General features: G+C 41.2%; 1 protein-coding gene across 3 annotated transcripts in view; it reads right to left on the bottom strand.

Moving 5' to 3' along the window:
- Positions 1 to 7330: 7330 nt before the first annotated feature.
- The window catches only part of psd2 (pleckstrin and Sec7 domain containing 2), a 73110-nt gene continuing 60772 nt past the window's right edge, over positions 7331 to 19668 (bottom strand). For all 3 annotated transcript variants that reach the window (XM_080746396.1, XM_080746397.1, XM_080746395.1), the window contains 6 exons: positions 19386 to 19576; positions 18497 to 18567; positions 16892 to 17049; positions 14570 to 14714; positions 13890 to 14036; positions 7331 to 12195 (listed from right to left, as the gene is read on the bottom strand). In XM_080746396.1, the coding sequence (XP_080602522.1) occupies positions 11965 to 12195; positions 13890 to 14036; positions 14570 to 14714; positions 16892 to 17049; positions 18497 to 18567; positions 19386 to 19576 (943 nt within the window). In that variant the 3' untranslated portion in view covers positions 7331 to 11964. The remainder of the gene's footprint in view (positions 12196 to 13889; positions 14037 to 14569; positions 14715 to 16891; positions 17050 to 18496; positions 18568 to 19385; positions 19577 to 19668) is intronic.

Here is a 19668-nt window from a genome sequence, read left to right as displayed (position 1 = left end):
GCGACCTTCGGTACGGTCACAATTAGTTGATTGTAACCGTTTCTCTCTCCACTCCTCTACCACTCAGGTTGAAGAGGGCATCGCTGCATGTCTGGCTGACATCTCACAGAGGATGTTTTTTTCTCGCCAGCTCAAGCTGAACCCAGACAAGACTGAGCTTCTCTTCTTACCAGGTAAGTCCTGCCCCATGCAGGATCTCACTGTTTCCATCTCTGGTGACTTCCGTTCCAACAACATTCAAGGCACACATCGCAGACTCTATATCAAGGGTTCTCTAACTTTTCAGGCTGACAAGCACTTGGAATTGCAGGCATTACATTTAGTTTGACTCGGTTCTACAGATAAAAAAGAAAAATCTACAAGCTCACTTGTATTATGCCAGTTGATAACTAGAGGTAGAGCTTTCGTCCTACTCCTCCCACCTAATACTGCACGCTGACAGGTGGGTTCATGCAGACGCTCAGCAAAGCCAGATGCACCGCTGTGGATTCAAACCCACAACCTCAATGGTGATGGATGGTTGCCTCTTTCATGTGTAATATTTGGCCAATTTGGTATTTAAAAGGCCTTAAAAGTCATTACATTTTAACTTAAGTAATGTGCAGATGCTTACACTTTGTATGTTGTTTTGTTTACTGTTGAGTGAGAAAACAACATTTGGGGGCCCGGCTGGGGGGCTAAGCTCCAACATCTGGCTTTATCCGGGCTCTGAATCATGGCCTACATCTGGCCTACATCTGGCCTACATCTTGGCACAAAGCGCTCAAAGTGTGTTGTACGCCCAGGGTCACATTGGCCAAGCTTTGCGGGACGCTTGATGAAATTAACTCATGAATGGCACCGCTCATTTCACTGTGTGCACGTGTGCGGGTGCAGCTCAAACTTTGCACGCACACTCCCAGTAGGTCAAGGAAGAACCTCTGCCCCAAATTGAGCATGATTGTGTTGTTATCAGACTATTTTACTAACACAAAGTAAAACCATGGCTGTGAGTGTTCTTGGGTATATGCTGTATAGCAAATGGCAGCAACTGATTATAATTGAATGTGTATGTGAGTTGTTAACTTCTTTCAACACAGGCATACTTTAGAGTTACAATCTTATTATTAACTCACACAGGGCCGTTCTCCTCCCATTAAGATTTGAGGCAGATTTAGACCTCCTAAATCAGGGGTGTCCAAACCTTTTTCAAAGGGGGCCACATTAGAAAACATGAAAACACAGACTATATGTCCTGACCTCCTTTCATCAGACCATAACAAAGTCAATTTCTTAATTTTATGTAACTATCGTCATCAATATTTAATATCAATGGTCTTTTTGTCAGGTGTGTGCTCTGAACAAAACTCAATTTCCAAATGTAACCAGACGTGCAAGGTAAAAGAAAATCAACAAAGTAGCCTTTCTTTGACCCCTTCAGATTGAGAGAACAGGGAACAAGGAATCCTGAGTAATTATACTATAAAATATTTTAGTTTGACAGTGCTTATAATCCAATGTAGGAATGAAGCCGTGGGCTGTATAAAATGTGTCCTTGGATGGAATATAAATATAACTGTCAATGGCTATAGGTTCTGATCATTATTCTATTGTTGAAATGAATAGATTATGAATATAACTGTGCATCAGTTTGTGACCTATGACGAATAGATTATGAATATAACTGTGCATCAGTTTGTGACCTATGACCTTTGTGTTTGACCTTCAGGGTGGATCCACTGTTGAGGGAGTGGATCAGGATCCTGATGCTCAGAACTTTGCCTTCTCTACGAGACCACATCCTGTTAGAGTCTTACCAGAGGGTAGGAATTTAACCCACACACCATACAAAGTTACCCTAACATCACAAGAATTTACCCTAACATCAAAGGGCCATTCACACTATAACTATGGTTCACCATTGTATTTTATAGTGCTCAGTGTGAACTCCCCTTAACACCACAAAAAAACACTATTTGGGACATTAAGAACGGGTTCTATATACGCCCATATTGTTAATGTTATTTTAATTAAAAGGTTAATTGGAAATGTTATTAATTCATGTATTATTGATTTTGTTTTCCTGTAATAATTATATCTGCTCTCCTCCCAACAGATACACACACACACACACACACACACACACACACACACACACACACACACACACACACACACACACACACACACACACACACACACACACACACACACACACTACTCATTGAAAATCCTTTTGACAGGCGTTTATTAATATAAATTTGTGTCAATAAAGAAATTAAATAAAAACCCACCTTGTTGTGTTTTTTTACGACATAGGATTAGTTATGTTCATGTTTTTGATGGTATTATTACAGTATATGTTGTGTCCTATGATATGAGTTTTTTTTACTATATAGCCTAGTATAATACTGTAGAGGGTGTGTGTGACATCATCATCATACCCGGAAGTTATGCGGGAACGCCTATTGAGTGGCAAAAACTACTTTCTGGCCTTGATAGCCCATACATCCAAACAGAAACGTCCTATCTGATTGCATTAAACGACGTTAAACAATGTTAAACTTACTTTGCCACTCATGTTGACACTCGATTTGCCACTCAATTTGCCTTTCACTTTATGCATGCGCATAGCCTTTATTAATGGTTGAGGTGAGGTTTTATTAATGATTGAGGTGAGGTTTTTATGTTGTAACGAAAACATGGAATGGAAGTGGTTGGATCTATTGTATGTAGGTTTCAAGTCAAACAGGTAGAATGCTGTCTAGAATCAGTAAAAAAAAAGAAAAAAATATATATATATTAATAATAATAATAATAATTGTTCATTAATGTAATATGCTGCATGCCATGACTGATGATATTTTTTCAGTTAAACATTTACGTTTGGGAGTAGCCTTAGGGTAACATGTCATTAGGTCGAACACCCTTTGGATCGACCACCAAACTCTAACCCAAACCCTAATCCTACCTCAGTAAAACTATGCCTAACCTCAGTAACCGTGACGCGGGTGATTATCTAACCTGCCGACGCTCGCGGGTGATTATCTAACCTGCCGACGCTGTTCGACCCAATGGGAGTTCGACCTATGGGGCAGTCCCCAAACCTTATAGCCATTAATTATTTTAATGTAAAGACCAAAATGTATGTAAAAACCCAAGAGCTAATCCGTTTGATTTGAAAATAACTTTTCTATTTTTGGTAATCAAATTATTGATATATATAAATGGTAAATGGTGCATTTATATAGCACCTTTCTCCAATGAGCTTTATGATGGAAAAAACAGAACACCACATTAAATATGCGAATATTTAAATATTTATATGTTTATGTTTTTCTCTTGCTTCGACTTTAAATATGACCTAAAATAGTGTTTCAGTGCAAAGACCTGGTGGTGTAAAGGTAAAGCACAGGACTTATAAGCAGAAGGTTGGGGGTATGAATCCAGGCTGTAGCAGGTTCAGTTCTTTCTCCATCAGAGAGTCTTTTAGCCCGCCTCCCTCAGGTGGTAGAGGGAGGGGCTTAAAATTGTAACACAATTAAAAATATTTGTTTTGTTTGCCCCTTCTTCTCTGCCTCCTTGCCCCTTTTTCACTGCCTCTTTCGTCTCCACCTATCTTGAGCCGCTGCTTTCGGAATCTCGTTAGTGTCGGATATCTTTCATTCTGAGGTTTACTGTCTTTTACCATCTCTCGGGGGTTTACCAGTTTTTCTTTCACCATCTTTCGTGTTTTTACATCTTTCGGGATTTTCTTTTACACAAGTTTCCCTTTTACCATCTTTCGGGTTTTTCCTTTGCAGGATTTTCCCTTTTTACCATCTTTCGGGTTTTTCTTTGCATGATTGTCTCCACCAGCCGAAGGCAGGGGGAGAGTATGTTTTCGCCCCTGTCCGTGCATCCGTCCGTCCGTGTGTCCGTCCGTCCGTCCGTCCTCCAAGTTTGTTACCAGCTAATCTCCGGCGCCGTTGGCCCGGTCGCTGCCAAAATGAGCACACACACTCCCTGGATGCCAATTCAGAACCTTTTTTCAAATGGCCCTGTTCTAGCGCCACCATGAGGACGATGTTTGCAAAACACATTTCTGTACACTACTCCTACAGATTTTGTCCAAAAATCACGCAAATCGGTAGACAATATCTCTACAGTCATGTGATCGACATGGATCTGTCTGATTGTCCATATTCCATCCTGATTGGCTGAGATTGGCTTTCAAAGTTTGTAAGATTGGTCTGTTTTGGACAAAATGCCAAACTCAGAGTGCAATTAACATGAAATCGCACACACATTCCCACTAGGCTGAGGAAGAAATACCACTTCAATTTTTTTGAAATTAGCCTCATGGTGGCGCTATAACAGGCCGATTCGTGGTTTTACCACTGATCAGTTTTTCACATGGGCTTGTTCTAGCGCCACCAGGAGGCTAATTTGTGCAAAACTACCTTTTGGCCAGTACTCCGACAGATTTTGTCCAAAAATCAGTATCTCTACATCTGTCTGATTGTCCATATTCCATCCTGATTGGCTGAGATTGGCTTTCAAAATGTGTAAGATTGGTCCGTTTTGGACAAAATGCCTCAAATCACAAACTGGTCTACTACTGCCTGTTCATCACCGCTACAGACCTACAGTACTTCATCATGTTCTGGACGGTAAGCAGGCTCTGATATTTTTCTCAGTAATTTCATGAATAGACTAGAAAGAAGAAGTGTGGTTGCCGTGATGCGAGTCACACTTGAATTCCGCCCTTGTCGTTTTATGCCCATTGTATTTTCCCACCCCAAAAAATACAATTCATTAACTTTAAGCCTTGGTTTTCATTTCTGTGAGTTTCTGAGTGAGTGTGTCCGACAAGTTCTCTCCTGAAAAGGGGACTGGTGTGATGTCACACCAGGGCCCATTTCCTATTGGACCCCCTCGAGAAGGGGGCGGTACTTTTTGGAAGGCTATATTTTATTGAGACTCGGCCTATATGAGGTGGAACCATGAGGTAAAGTGGTACTAAAATTGGAACGATACAGAGAAGATAAGTATGGTGCCATGGTAAAATTGGATCGATACAGAAAAGATTAGCATGGCGCCACAGTATCAAAGACAGATGTGGTCTAGAACCACAAACCGTGAGCTTACAAACCACTGACATAGGTCTGGTGCCACAGAAGCATGGAAAATCTTTGTCAATAACCATTACTATAGTAGTCAGTCAGGACCATGGAAAAGCACACACGTCCTGATCATATAACTGTTGATATTGGTCCTGTATTGCTTAATGTTTGGATGTAAACTGTTAGAGAAATTAACATTTGGCTGGTGTTGTTAAAAACCTTGAGTTTTATTTTGTAATATTATTTCAGTGTGTTCTGTTGTTTTTAGGTTTTACTTTATTCTTGTGTTCCTTTCATTCTGTAGGCATTATTGTTCCTATTTTTCTCTGTTACTGTCTTATCTCACCTCCCTGTGCTTGCTAGTTTTCTCCACCTGTGTCCTGTTAGTCTCTCAGCCAATCCCTGTGTTGATTGTCAGGTGACTGTGTCTGGTTAACCATGTGAGTATTTAAACCCTCAGTTTCTTGAGTTCTCTGCCTGTAGTTAAATGCTTTCACAGTGTGCAGTAGAAGTACCTACGATTTAGTGGTCTCAATATATGCCTATGTTTATTCTTGTGATCCTGTGTTTGGCGGAATAAACCATTGTCTATTAGACATACTCTGCCTCTTGACTATTACTTGAGTCACACCCTGACTAAAAGGGGTTTAGTATGTTATATGGGAGTAATCTATGAAAAATGTCACTTAACGTCACACTAAAAAATGTACAATCATACTTTCTTGTGAGGCTAAATTGTTTGCAGTACAGCTATCAGTTGTTTGTTTAAATAATTGGTGTTTTTTTGCAATAAATACATAAAATGGAAGTGGTAGTTTTCAATTTACGTAATTTATTAGAACAGCTCAAAGCTCAAAGCAAAAGCAAAGTTTTCTCGAATAAACTTAATTTAGCTAATCAATGAAGCTATGGTTATAATACTACAATGAGAAACTAGTTGCAAACATAGTCATATTTTTTTAATCAACAGTCAAAAGTGAAAACCGCAAATGCGCTTGATTTAACAAAAACATATTTAAAAAAGAACTTGGTTGAAACTGCTATAGTCTTTCTTGATCATCTGAAAGTAAGAAATTGTGCTTTCAATGAAAGTGTAAATCTGGGTGTTCTAATGAGAATGTTTTAAAGATCAACCTAAATTGCAGTAGTCATAATGAACCCTAGTCATAAGAGGGTGTATCTAGTAGATTCAGTCACTCTGTCAGGGGTAGAGGTGTTTGCTGTGGATTTTCATCTATTGACCTGTCGGCTATGCTTTTCACTTTTTTCACACTTCTTAGTGTGAAAATCCTGGTGGTGTAGTGGTAAAGCAGAGGACTCACAACCTGAAGGTTGTGTGTTTGAATCTCACTACTGGAAAGTCTTCTATTTTGGTCTTTTTAAGGCGAAGAGCATGGAAGCAGCTCACCGCCCTCGTCACACCCTCTTTTAGCTCTGGTAGGAGCCGAACCTTCTTCACGCCCTCTTTTAGCTCCGGTAGGAGAGGGTGGAGCATAGATAAAGCCCACCTCCAGGGGGAGGGGTTTAGGAAATTTACATATTAATTATATAAATTATTCTTATTGTATGATAATTTTGAGGTGACTGTTATAGTTTAATTGTGTTTTTACACATTTCAATCTTTTTTGTTCACCCTTTATCATACTTGTTTTTTATTTAGGCTTTTGAGATTTTTGTTGTTTTATTTGAGTTGACTTCTAGTTTTGTTTGAGCTTTTTGAGTTTTTTTTTTTTAGTTGGCTTTTAATTTTGTTTGAGTTTTGAACCTAGAACCTTTGACACATGAACCTTTGATTTATCTTTTGAGCCACGCTGGCATAGAGAGACAATTGGGAATGTTATATTTAACCCACCTTTTAGAATTCAGATGGACATTGAAAATGTTGATCATGGGTTTTGAACCCCCAACCTTCCATTTATAAACCCTTGACTTATCTCTTGAGCCATGCTGACATGGAGAATTGATCAGGAAAGTAATATTTAACCCACCTTTTAGAATTCAAATGGACAGTGAAAATGTTGATCATGGGGTTTGAACCCATGACCTACCACTTATAAACCCTTGACTTAACTCTTGAGCCATGCTGACATGAAGAATCAGTCAGGAAAGTAATATTTATATATATATAAAACTATATTTTAGGTCATATTTAAAGTCGAAGCAAAACATACAAATATTAGAATTGACAAGACAAAATAAATTGGGACCACAATAATCTGTATAAAAGCTTACTTTATGAAGCACAGACTAAATATTCAGTAAATATGTCCTTTACATTGTTCGAGCATCCCATCAAAAATCATATCAGATATACAAACAAAACAAAATCAATTTCTGACATCAAAGTGCTGAAGCTTTAATTTCTTTAAATAATCCAAAAACAATTAACAAATTTGTTGTTTTCCTCACAATGCTATACTACAACACAGGCCTAGTCTAAAACATTGGGAAACGGTGGTTAGCACAACAGCCAAAGAGACTATAAGGAGAGGCCTCCACTTACAGAACTCACAGGCATGATTCCACTTCTGAGTAAAGGAACTCAGAACTGGTCAGTCACTGTTAGCGTCATACTGTATAGTGTATACAAACCCAGCATGTCCAGAACCACAAGTGACGATTGACATTCTAAATATCTACAGCAGTGGTTCTCAACATGTCGTTCAGATTCAGAACCCCCACGGGGGTCCCCACAGCGGTCCCTAGGTGACAGTAAAGTGACAATTGAAGGACTTTAAAGACCTTTTTTAATACCGGGAAAAATGAATAATGATAGGACGCCTGGCATTGCAAGGCATCGTGAGCTTGTAGATCGTTTGTTTTCATTTTCACAATATTTATCTGTGGGTACTGGGTACTGAGTCACACTAAATGCCTCAACTCCTGGAATTCCAAGTGCTTGTCAGGGTGGGGGAAATCTGGCTAGCCATCGTCCCCCCATCGTTCAAATGGCTCACGGCCTGAAAAGTTAGAGAACCACTGACCTACAGCACTGCGTACGTATGTCTGTGCTGCCTGATGAGCATGATAACATGAGGGCCACCGTCTCCATTTATCTACAGTTTCAAGGCTATATCAGAGGAAAGAAAAAGAAAGAATGGCGGGGAGACAAGGGAGCCTAAGAGAGAGTGAGAGCCACACAAAGACATAGGGAAAGAGAGAGGGGGGGATTGATTATGCGTTCAGATGTGACACCAGCAGAAACGATGCCCTCCCCACTTCTAACCATTTGTTTTCCACACAATCTCTTTCCAGGAAGAAGGCCAGGCTCATGTTGTACAGCTGTTTTGTTTCCATGTTCTTTCAGGTGTTCCTAGGAAACTCATCTGGCTGTTTCTTAGAAATCACGTCTGCTCTATCTCGCGTTCCTCCTCTCTTGCTCGACGTATTGCCTGGTAACACTGACCCTGCTCTCAACAGCACCAGTATCACCTTTCTAACCATTTCCAATGCGCTGGTGCTGCTGTTTACTTTATCCAAAACATCTTTTAGACCATGTTAGTTAATACTCCTGTTGGGAATCATGGTCAGAGGCACACAGGACATTTTACAGCATTGTTAAATATTGACTTATACATTGACAAGTCATTACAGATGACCAAGTGTTGCCTTGAGAATTGTTCACTCATCAAGCTAATAAGATTAAATTAAGTTACACTGCAAGTCTCAGTTGAGGGACTCTATACTTCCATAATCCATAGGGTACAATTTCACTAGTATACCGAGTTGATGAGATGAGAGTTGATGCAGTGTTAAACTCTGAAATTGAGTTACACTAAAGGTGCTGTAAGTGATATTGTTTTGTTAAAATATGTTTTATACAGCTCTATATCCCCATAGTAATCATTGCTAGTATACAGTGTTTGTTCAGTAACGGTTGTCTCTCGTCTCTCCAGCTCTTTAGTAAACAAAAAATATTTGTTCAGGTCAGGATACTAATTTCGTCTAATTAGGAGAGATAACTCATACAGGATATGGCATAGGATAAACAAGATGGAAACAAAAAATTAGCAGACAAAACTGGAACACTACATTTGATGCTGATAAATGGGTTCTGTTACTGAACAAACATTCTATTGCAATGATTACAATGAGAATACCTTTATTTTTAAAAGGAGGAAAATGTATTTCTTTTTTTAGGAAATATCATGTACAGCTCCTTTAATTAACACTGATTCTCAAGTACCTGGCCTATCCATATGGTCTCCGACTCCGACCACCGAACCTTTTGTCGGAAAGGTCCAGTTCAACTGCAAAATGACGTCACTCGCATCTTCTGAAAAGCATTACCCTGAATTGGAGTTCGGAAAGCTGCACGTCGGAAAGTAGGAACTCTCCGACAAAAGGTTTGGTGGTTGGAGACAGTATGGACAAGCCTTCAAGTTAAGGCACAAGAGCTGGTACTTAAAACAATCAAAATACAGCCCGAGGCTTTTACTCTGTACCAGCTGAAAACATAACTCTATTTAGTATTGTAGAGTTTGGATTGATAATTGTTATTCAATGTCATCATATTTTTCTCCCCGATACAACAAAGAAAATGCCATATTTTGCAATTAACAAAAGTATGGGTCAGGAGGGGGCATAAAGATACAGTAATAAATTATGCAATCTTAGCTCATTGTCCCTCCAACACGGTACCTCATCCTTCATAAGAACTACCAGTACCTCCTCAAACAGAGCCAATTGGGATGTGTCTGTCTTAGGCTCAATATAAACAGTGAAATGGGATTGTTGTACTCCTAATAACAGGTGAGGTTACTTTGTGATGCTTGGAAGCCTTTACGAAAACCTACTGTATGTTTGAAATGTGATTGTTGTGCTGTCGTCCAACAGAAGGCCATACTGTACTATTGCTCATCGAAACATGCTAATGAGAATCCATGATTTTATTTTGGATGACACAATGCTCATTTAATTTTCATTCTATTGCCTCTACAGCTTCGACACGTGCGCGCGCACACACACATACACACACATCCGTGCACACACACACACACACACCCCCAAGGACAAACAAGCGTCCACACTCAAATCTTTTCTGTTCTGTACTTCATCCCAGTCATCAGTAATCTACTTTAACTACACATTGTTACAGTGAAAGATCTTTTCTAGCAGGGCACCAGTCACTGTCCTCCAACAGGAGGATATTAAAAATTACACAATTGAGCAGAAACGGTGAAAAGAGAAAGTGGCACCACACATAGCTTTTTTTTTTCTTTTTCACAAAGTCATATGCGTTTGCTCAGCGCTCTGTGGAAGAATGCGGACTGCAGGTGTAAAATAAATACATGAACATGTATAATAAATGAAGTTCAGTGGGAGCTTTCAGTTCGGAGACGTGGCCTTGTGACCAATAGGCCACGGGGTTTGAGTGTTCGCGTTACCTCCTGAATGTGGAAAAGCGAAGGAGCACCGCTCTCCGTCGATGACTGCCGTTGAGGTGTCCTTGAGCGAGGTGTCCAGGGGAACCGCTCAGTGGTCATACTAGTGCAGTGGTTCCCAAAACTGGGGGTCCCCAGATGATTAGCTTGATGTGCAACGTTGTTTTCTCACTCAACAGTAAACAAAACCAGCATACAGTATAAGTGTATAACAGGGCATCTGCACATTTCTAAAGTGACCATTTAAGGCCAAATTGTCAAATATTACGTTAAGAAAGAGGAAAACTATGGCAATCTACAAGCTCACAACACCATCGCACGAGCTCACTGTAGATCGGCTATTTTCACAATAGTTCATCTGTGGAACAGAGTCAAACTATAAATGCAATGCCTACAATTCTAAGTGCTTGTCAGGGTGAGGGGTCCCCTGTTCAAGTATGATTATTTTAGGGGGTCGCGGCCTGAAAAGTATGGGAACCCTTTTACTAGTAGACTGATTGCACTGGTGGGGCACAGCTCGCAGCCCAGTATGAGTATGTGTTTAAGTATAGTGTTGTGAAGCAGGCGTTGCTGGAAAAAGACCACGCGTGCTCAGCAAATCCTTTCCCTGGATAAATAAAAGGTAAACTGAAAAAAAAAAAAAAAAAAAAAAAAAGAATCCACAATAAAATAAATAAATAAATAGGCTACACACAACAAAAGGGAGGTGATCCTTGCATGAGTTCATACTTGTGAGCGTTCAAGTCCCTTTTCTTTTTTGAGTAGTCAAGCGTGCGAAGGTGAGTGAGAGAGGCCTAAATGCTACAGTACCACCTCCACCCTCTGGACCTACCACAACCCGACGTCACCGGCTAGATGGATGAACAAGGACAGAACAGGGCAGGACAGCGTCCCCTCGGGGACGCCAGAAGCTTTTTTTCCCGACGCACATGCGTTGAACCCATTAGTGCTGTGTGAGTGACGCAGCAAAATTGTCCTCATATAGTGACGGCAATCCAAGCGCTCGTTCTGCTCATATCAAAAAGACATATTTCACAAAAGACAATTATATATGTTGGTCTTACTTGCTCTTCAAAATAATACTGACGTTTGATCATGATAAATGGATATAATGTGCAATTTATAAAATGGGAAAAACCTAGGTCAGATGGCCTGGAATCAGGGGAATGTTCTTCATCTAATTGCTCGAGCACAAATCGGTGCTCAAGCACAAATTAACCACGAAGGTTGATCAGTTCTAGATAGAATAGCAGTGGTAGTCCTTTCTCTTCCTCTATCTACCTGCCTTCAACGCCCATAAATATGTCTTTAGTCTAAAAGAACAGAGACAGGGGTGTGAAGATGCAGAGTTTCTTAGGAGCTACAAAAAAGCAACAACAAAGAAACCTTCTAACGACGCAGAGTCAAGCTATGTTGGCCACTACAAGATGGCAGCTGTCTTTTGTTGGTTTTGTTGGTGGAGGGAGATTTCCGCCTCCCCCTCCTTTCCACCCTTTTCAACTCCTCTGTCCCGGAGCAGTGCGTCCTGAGGCCCTCCCGTTGAGCCCCCCGTGAGTCTGGCTGATAGACGGGGAGGACTGGGTCTTGCGGAGGAGTCCCTCGCGGCCGGCCGGGCCTCCCTCTCCCAGCAGGCTGCTCATCACGCTGGCCTCGATCTTCTCCAGGTCGTCCGTCTCGGTGCGGAGTTTGGCCTGAAGCAGGTTGATGTAGGTCTCATAGCGACTCTTCTGTTTAGCGGGGAGAGAGTGATGGAGAGGTGAACGTTAGGTTGAGGGCAGTGGTGGAAAAAGTTAAAGTTTCAATACTGCATTATAAAAATACTCTGTGTCTATGTCTGGAATTAAAAATGTTCTTGAGTAAAAGTGCAAAAGTATTGGCATTAAAATGTACTTAAAATAACCAAAAGTCAAGGTACTCATTATGCAGAATGTCCCAATTCAAGTTTTCAATATCTTTTGAAAATAGCAGATCTACAAGCTAACAATGCATTGCGACGCATTGTGAGCTTGGAGATCGGCTACATTAATGTATGTTTCGTAAAAAAAAAACTTTTTGGGGAATGTTTTTTGAAAATGTTTAAGAAATAATAATAATTAAAAACAAAATGTAGAAACAAATGGGGGACTTTCAGATCTCTCTCTCTCTCTCTCTTGTAGATCGGCTATTTCCATTATCAATGTTCTTTTTAAAGTATAAAGTTGTCAAATATGTCAGTCATTTCTTTGTATATTTAGGTTGTGTCATATCTGCCATGTGCAACTTCAAGCCAAAAAGCTAAACAGAAATGTAATTGTCAAGACAAGAACACTATTAAATTGTTAACCGCAATTATTTGAGTGACAATTAATCGTCATGTCAAATGTCCTATTCCTGACAGCCTTAGCTCTGACACAGCTGGACTGTAAAGTGCCTGTTTGGTGCCATTGTTCACAGATCTCTCATATTAGTGTGGCTGTGGACTGACCCTCATGTAACTATTTGTAGTGCTTGGTGTGTAAATTATAGGGATGGTCCGATCAGGTTTTTTGGAACCGATCACCGAGCACCGACCACAAAAGTTTGATGACCCGATACCGATCAATCACCGATCCGATCAAGTTATTATTTATATATTATTTATATTTTCTAAATGTTAATGTTTTAACTTTAATTAATTAATTCACTCATGAATTCATTTATATATTTGCCTTATAGTTATTTACCAGCATTACTATGTATTTATTATCATAGCAGTAACTAATTATTCCTTCAGCACTGTGGAAATCAATACCCCAAAATGGCCTCAAGTGGGCATACTGAACGGCTGGTTGATCGGATGCACCGATCGGATCGGATCGGTGAATTTACCTTTTGATCTAAACCACCGATTATCACCGATCACGCTTTGATCGGCCCGATCCGATCCATTGCCGATTGATCGGTAACATCTCTAGTAAATTAGTGTAGATTTCGTTGACTAAAACTATGAATAACATTTTTTGCCGTTTTTCACTGACAAAATGGAATAAAATCGAAATAAAAACCAAGCTAAAGTCAAGTCAAGACTAAAGCCAAGACTAAATATATTGACAATTTCGTTCAACAAATAAAAGCTAGACTAAAAGTTTTGGAAGGGATTAGCAGATAAGAAATCCAGTCGAACAAAATGTCATTTTATATTTGGTTGCGCTCTGAAAATAGCAGATCTACAAGCTCACGTGTCGCACTGTAGATCGTCTATTTTCAGCATGCAACCAAGTAGAAAATCAGGCATTTCAACGCCATCAAGGCCTGTAAAAATACATCTTAGATTACTAAAATATAACTAAATGGAAGCTCTGAGAGTGTACAAATTTGTACACTCTCAGAGCTATCGGCGGGTCCTTGAAGTGAAAAGGTTTTGAGAGCAACATGTGCTGCTGCTTGGCTCTACGCCTCGTACCTCGTACGTGAGGTAATGCTCCTTGAGACGGGACTCCTCCCACTCGTGGCTCTTGGGGTCGGGTGGGGTTTGCGAGTTCTTCCGGTGGTCCTCCAGCTCCAGGCTCATCTGCTTCAGTTTGCCCTCGTGACTTTGCAGCTGGCCCTCCTGAGTAGGGATGGGACCATATGAACATTTCGATTGTGAACAAAGAAATCGTGATTTACGATATTATCGCAATAAAATATACATCCATTATCCTGGGGCGGAAAATTTGCCAGAAATATGTAGATCGGCTATTTTTTGGCAAAGACATTTTGATAGTGAGTGAAAAAAAAGATTGTACTGTATGTATATTAGAAGTACCTTTTACCAATTATAGAGGGTTTAAGTGGTACCGTACCGGATATGCAGCTCGGCAAATAAAAGGTGAATTGATCCAAGTGCATGATTGAGGACGATATCACGATAAATTAAATCTCCACGATACGATTATCGTGAGTGTTTTTCATCACGATAAACAATATCGCTTATCGTCCCATCCCTAAAGACGAGTCGACCCCAAAGAAAGTTCAAAATCCAAAATAGGGATAGATTATTAATCAATTTTAATAATTGATTAGTTCGATTAACTGTGTGTGTGTGTGTGTGTGTGTGTGCGCGCACGTGGGTCCATAACTACAGTATACAGTATATAGTACCTGATTGAGTCTAGTGGTGGAGGAGGGTAGGAGCGGCCGACAGAACTTCTTCATGGAACCGATGGCAGCGGGGAAGGCCGGGGCGGAGAACAGCGCCGCCACCAGGTTGATCCGAAAGATCCAGGACAGCATCTCCTCTTCACTCCTACCGAGGCACAGAAAACGTGTTTCACATGCACAGGCAGAAAGAAAAGCCATCATAACAAAACACACAACAAGGAGAGCAGCGGAGAAACAAAATGATCAAACACCAATCCACGTAAGCCCGGTTGTCGGAGCAGTGGCATTCGCGCAACCTACACTCATTAGTCTCACTCCAAGAAATCGGCGGATTTGTGAGCAGGTAAACACACACACAGAGAGAGAGAGTGAGACATGAGGAAAGAGCGGTGGGGAAATCAGTGATAAGAATATGGATAGGAGCTAGATTTAATTTGCTGGGAGGGATGGGGAAAAAATCCATTCATCTGCTTTTGATATCTCCCCTCTGGTAATGAATTTGCTCTTTGGAAATGTAGACTGTCTGATGTGTTTGCTATTTGTTAATATAATATCACACAATTTAATATAATATGTATATATATATATGTTCCCAGTCTCCGCTAAAATGGCTTGTCCTCAGATTAGCCGGGAATTTTTATTATTGTATTATGATCTAGAGTGCATTCATTCATTCAAGCCATCGGCACATCTTCACATCCCACGTGCCTCTTTTTGTTTTGTTTTCGTCGGTTCATGTTTACTTACCCAGCGAAGATTCTAACTCCCCATTGGAATATAATGGCGATTTGGCGGATCCTTCCCCCCCCCCGGGAAGCTTCGCGTGCGCGTTTCGTGCACGTCAATGTGGTCACAATCAATGATCTCGGTATGTACCGTAACTCCAAGCATTTTCGTTTCAATCGGCTCCGTCAAAGTTGCTAAGCTAGTCAAGGCTGTATACACAGCAAGTCCATGACGAAACAACACCCATCCCACTCTGGGTCCTCCCCCCTCCTCCTCGCAAGCAGATGGGGTGTGCCGATACTTGGGTAAGCCGGTCTGGTGATAAAAAAGGTGTGCCGATATTTTTTTTTTTATCATTATCATTTATTGCGTTTTTAATCACCTAGTGCGTATATGTGCGACCAGGCTGGGCCACTCTTGCGCAATAATGCGTATATGTGCGTTCAGGCTGAGAAAGAGTTAACCTTGGCGTTCCTATTTTGGGCAAATCTTGAAAATGTATTTTTAAAATATATATAAAAAAATGCAATAACATGTTCAGAAATCTGTATTTTTTTCGCTATTTGTCATACGATGAAGTACATTATACAGGGTTTGGGTAAAAAAAAAGGAAACAGGCAAGAGATACAATGTGGCGAGTGGGACAGAGAGTCCAACAATGTTTACATTTTTACTTGCTTTTTGAAGATGGATTCCTGTCAGTTTTTGAAGACTGACTGACATCTACATTTTCACCAAAAACATGTACAGTGCATATTGTTGCTGTCCTGACGAAACCAGCTAACTCAAAAAATCTTTTTTTCATAAATCAGTGCAATAGAGGGTATGCGCGTGACATCACTGTTGCTGGAAGTTACGTGGGAATGCCTACTGAGTGGCAAAAAGCTAATTCCTGCCATTGACAGCCCATACATCCAAACAGAAAAGTCCTATCTGATTGTATTAAACAAAGTTAAACTCACCAACATTGCGGCTGTACTAAAAGCTTGAATTATCCTCTTTCTATCTGCAAAGTTTTTGTTTCATAAAATTCCACCATAGGCATGTTATGAGCTTCTTTCTGTCAAGACATTCTGTGCAGGGGATTATTTTTCCAAGTGTCAGAGTTTGGAAGCGCTCATTTTCAACAACACAACATCCTGCTGCCTCCTGCATTATGTGCAATTTAGAAACAGGTGGTATGCAGGACCGTTGAGTGATTTGCAACTAGCACTTCCAAACTCCAATGCTCCTTGCTGCTCAATGTTTTGCCACTCAGTCTCTAGATTAGGGGGGCGGGTCCCAGTGGACGTGCATACCCTCTATTGAACGAGATTCCCTCTTTCCCAGCTGTTTCGCCCACGTGTGCGTGGTTTTGAGGTTAGGTTTAGGCATCATTTCTGTTAGGGTTAGGCATAGTGTATGTGAGGTTAGGGTTAGGTTTTGAACCAATGATAAGTAGTAAAAAGAGCTTCGGCCAAAACCTCCTACAACTCCCCTTTAACTAGATGTTTTTTTTTATTTTCTGGAAAATGAACATTTTAGTGTTAGCTCGTCTTCAAACAGCAGAGATGTAAGAGATGTTGTAACAAGTTCTTGTGTGGAGGAGTGACTCACGGGGCCTGCAGCAGGAACACTCTCCAGTCTGAGGTCTTCAGCTTCAGCACGTTGGCTCTCTTGCTGTAGTCGGTGGCACGTGTGGCTAAGGCGTGGTGGATGCGCACGGCGTTCTTCAGGTCCACCTCCGACACGTCTGCGTCTGGCTTGTACTCATCCTGAAGGAGGACCAGGTTCAGGTGAGGCCATGAGGTGAACATACAGTATGTGCCAATAGTTCTCAAAGTGTTTCATGTGAAGGACCCCCAAATTAATATGTATATAATATGTCTTTGGCCGGACACCCATTTGGATTATGTAGCTTGAATGGGCAGCGGATGTCTATCAAATAGTAGTTAGTCCTGACGTCATTCGTTCGTCCCCTGGTTCCCGGAAGTCATTTCTCTATGGAGAATGACATTGGGTCATCTTAAAATCGTCTCATATAACAATAGTGGTCCAAAAATAAACAAACTGTCTCTTCAATATTGTTGGGGAGGTAGCTCTGTATCGTTTACGATAGTCAGCCACTCATATTTGATACAGTCCGTTTCAAACCAAAATGTAGCTAATTCGGCGGGAGTAACATTAGCGTTTCCTTGCCGTCAGTTGATTCGTCATATCCATATAAGTCGAACCGCAGAGATCATTTGTTTATTTTTGGAACACAGTTGATGGGGATTCGGAAAGGGGAAGAAAGAAACAGACCAAGGTAGGATGTGTAAATGACTTCGGACTTCAGTGCTCTATTGTATGGGACTTTTAACAGATTTGTGTGAATGTTTAAAAAAATATTCAAACTTTTTCCACTTTGAGAACCAGTGCAACATCTCCAAAACCGAGACGTAAGCAGGTAAGAGATCAGCATTTATTTTTCGTAGCCCTCATGATGCAAGCTGGATGAACAAGGTTAATGAAATCAAGACAAGATAACATTTGCTGACACCTAGTACATTACGTTGCTGTCGGGTGGAAACCTTTTAGGGCTAACATCTTTCATTTTTTATAATTATTTAAAAAAAATAGATATTTAAAAATACATTCATAGTGAAAATAGCAGATTTACAAGCGTTGTGAGCTTATAGATCGGGAGGAAGCAGGGAAACAAGTATAGAACCCTGGGCGACCCTGGTCAACAAATTGCATAGGGTTCAGTGGCTCAGTCTCTGTAAGTAAGTTAACTTCAGTGGTTAACTTACTTACAGAGACTGAGCTCAGCAATATAGGGAGACAAATATTACCTGTCTGAGTTATTCAAAGTTTTGCTATTGCTTGATCCGACATCAAGCGTGTACATTTATGATGACTGAAAATCATTCTATTTTCCACAAGCAGCCGATTATGCGATTTTATTCTGAAGGCCCACAGTGGGCCATACATACCACTGTTCAACCAGTAGAGGGAGACAAACTTATATTGGAGCAGTCCCTGTAGGACACACATTTTCTGTGTCTTTCGCACCAGCCACCACACACACTCACACGCACACTCACTCACTCACATGCACGCACGAATGCATGCACACACACACACACACACGCGCGCACGAGAAGCTACTAGCAACTGCTGCGCTGCGTTCGCTGTCACTGCGGTGGTGGTGGATGTGTGTTTCCATAGCAACGGTACCTTCTGGAGATACAGGATCATTCCCTTCAGAACCGCATAGAACTTCTTCCAGCCACGCCGACCCCGTGGGGCTGAAAGAGAGACAGAGAGGGGCGGGGTAAGAACGAGACCACGTGAGGAGGAGATGGAGCGAGAGATGATGTCATATTAAGAGAGGGTGTTAGGGAAAGAGCGATAGACAGAGACAGGGGGAGTGAGGCAGTATACAAACAGCCGGGTGAGTCAGTGAGAAAGAGAGAGACAGACAGACGGAGACAGAGCGAGAAAGAGAGAGGTTGTGTGTAACACGTACAACACATATCTGTTAGTACAGGGGTCTTCAACAGGGGGTCCGGGACCCCTAGGGGGTCCTCAGAGTTACTACAGGGGGTCCTCCAAATCTTCCGATACTTTTTATATTAACAACTTGAACCCTAGTATTCATATTATGCCCATATAACTGTAGCCACAAATAGCAGATCTACAAGCTCACAACGCCTCGCAGTGAGCTTGTAGATCGGCTATTTTCGGCAAAGAGGTTTGGTGTAGAGGGGAAAAAAAGAGCAGACTATGTACAGAGTGACAGGTCAAGTTTATTAACTGTTGATGGTTCAAGTGGTTAAATATCTGAGAACACAAATTGAAATGAATCCGAAAAACACTGATGATAGTGCTGTCAAACGATGAAACTATGGAATCTATGATAAGGTTGTGGGGGTCCCTGCTTCATCTCTCTCTCAACTAAGGTGTCCTTGGCCTGAAAACATTGAAGACCCCTGGGTTAGTATATCTTAAGGTGCGTGCGTGCGTGTGTGTGTGTGTGTGCATGTGTGTGTGTGCGTGTGTGTGTGTGTGTGTGTGTGTGTGTGTGTGTGTGTGTGTGTGTGTGTGCGCGCGTGTGTGTTCTCACTGCGTTTGCCGTCCATGTCTGCGTGGCTCTTCCGGGTCAGGACACCATGTTTGTAGGTGACGGCGTTCAGGACGATGGGGATGGTGATGAAAGGGTTGTTGCCGTCCGTTACCCTGGCGATGCGCTTGTTGCCGCCCTCGCACTGCTCCTCCACCAGCTCTGACAGACTCTTCCTTAACTCCTCCTCCTCACTGCCACACACACACACACTTAACATCTTTGTTTTCATTCACATTTAACAAGACATTCTTGAACACAAACTTGGGAAACTAAACAATATTTC

This window comes from Nannobrachium achirus (assembly GCF_963921795.1).
Source record: "Nannobrachium achirus genome assembly, chromosome: 17".
Taxonomy (NCBI): Eukaryota; Metazoa; Chordata; class Actinopteri; order Myctophiformes; family Myctophidae; genus Nannobrachium; species Nannobrachium achirus.
Note: the sequence above shows the minus strand (reverse complement) of the source record. Positions and strands in the feature narration are given on the sequence as shown.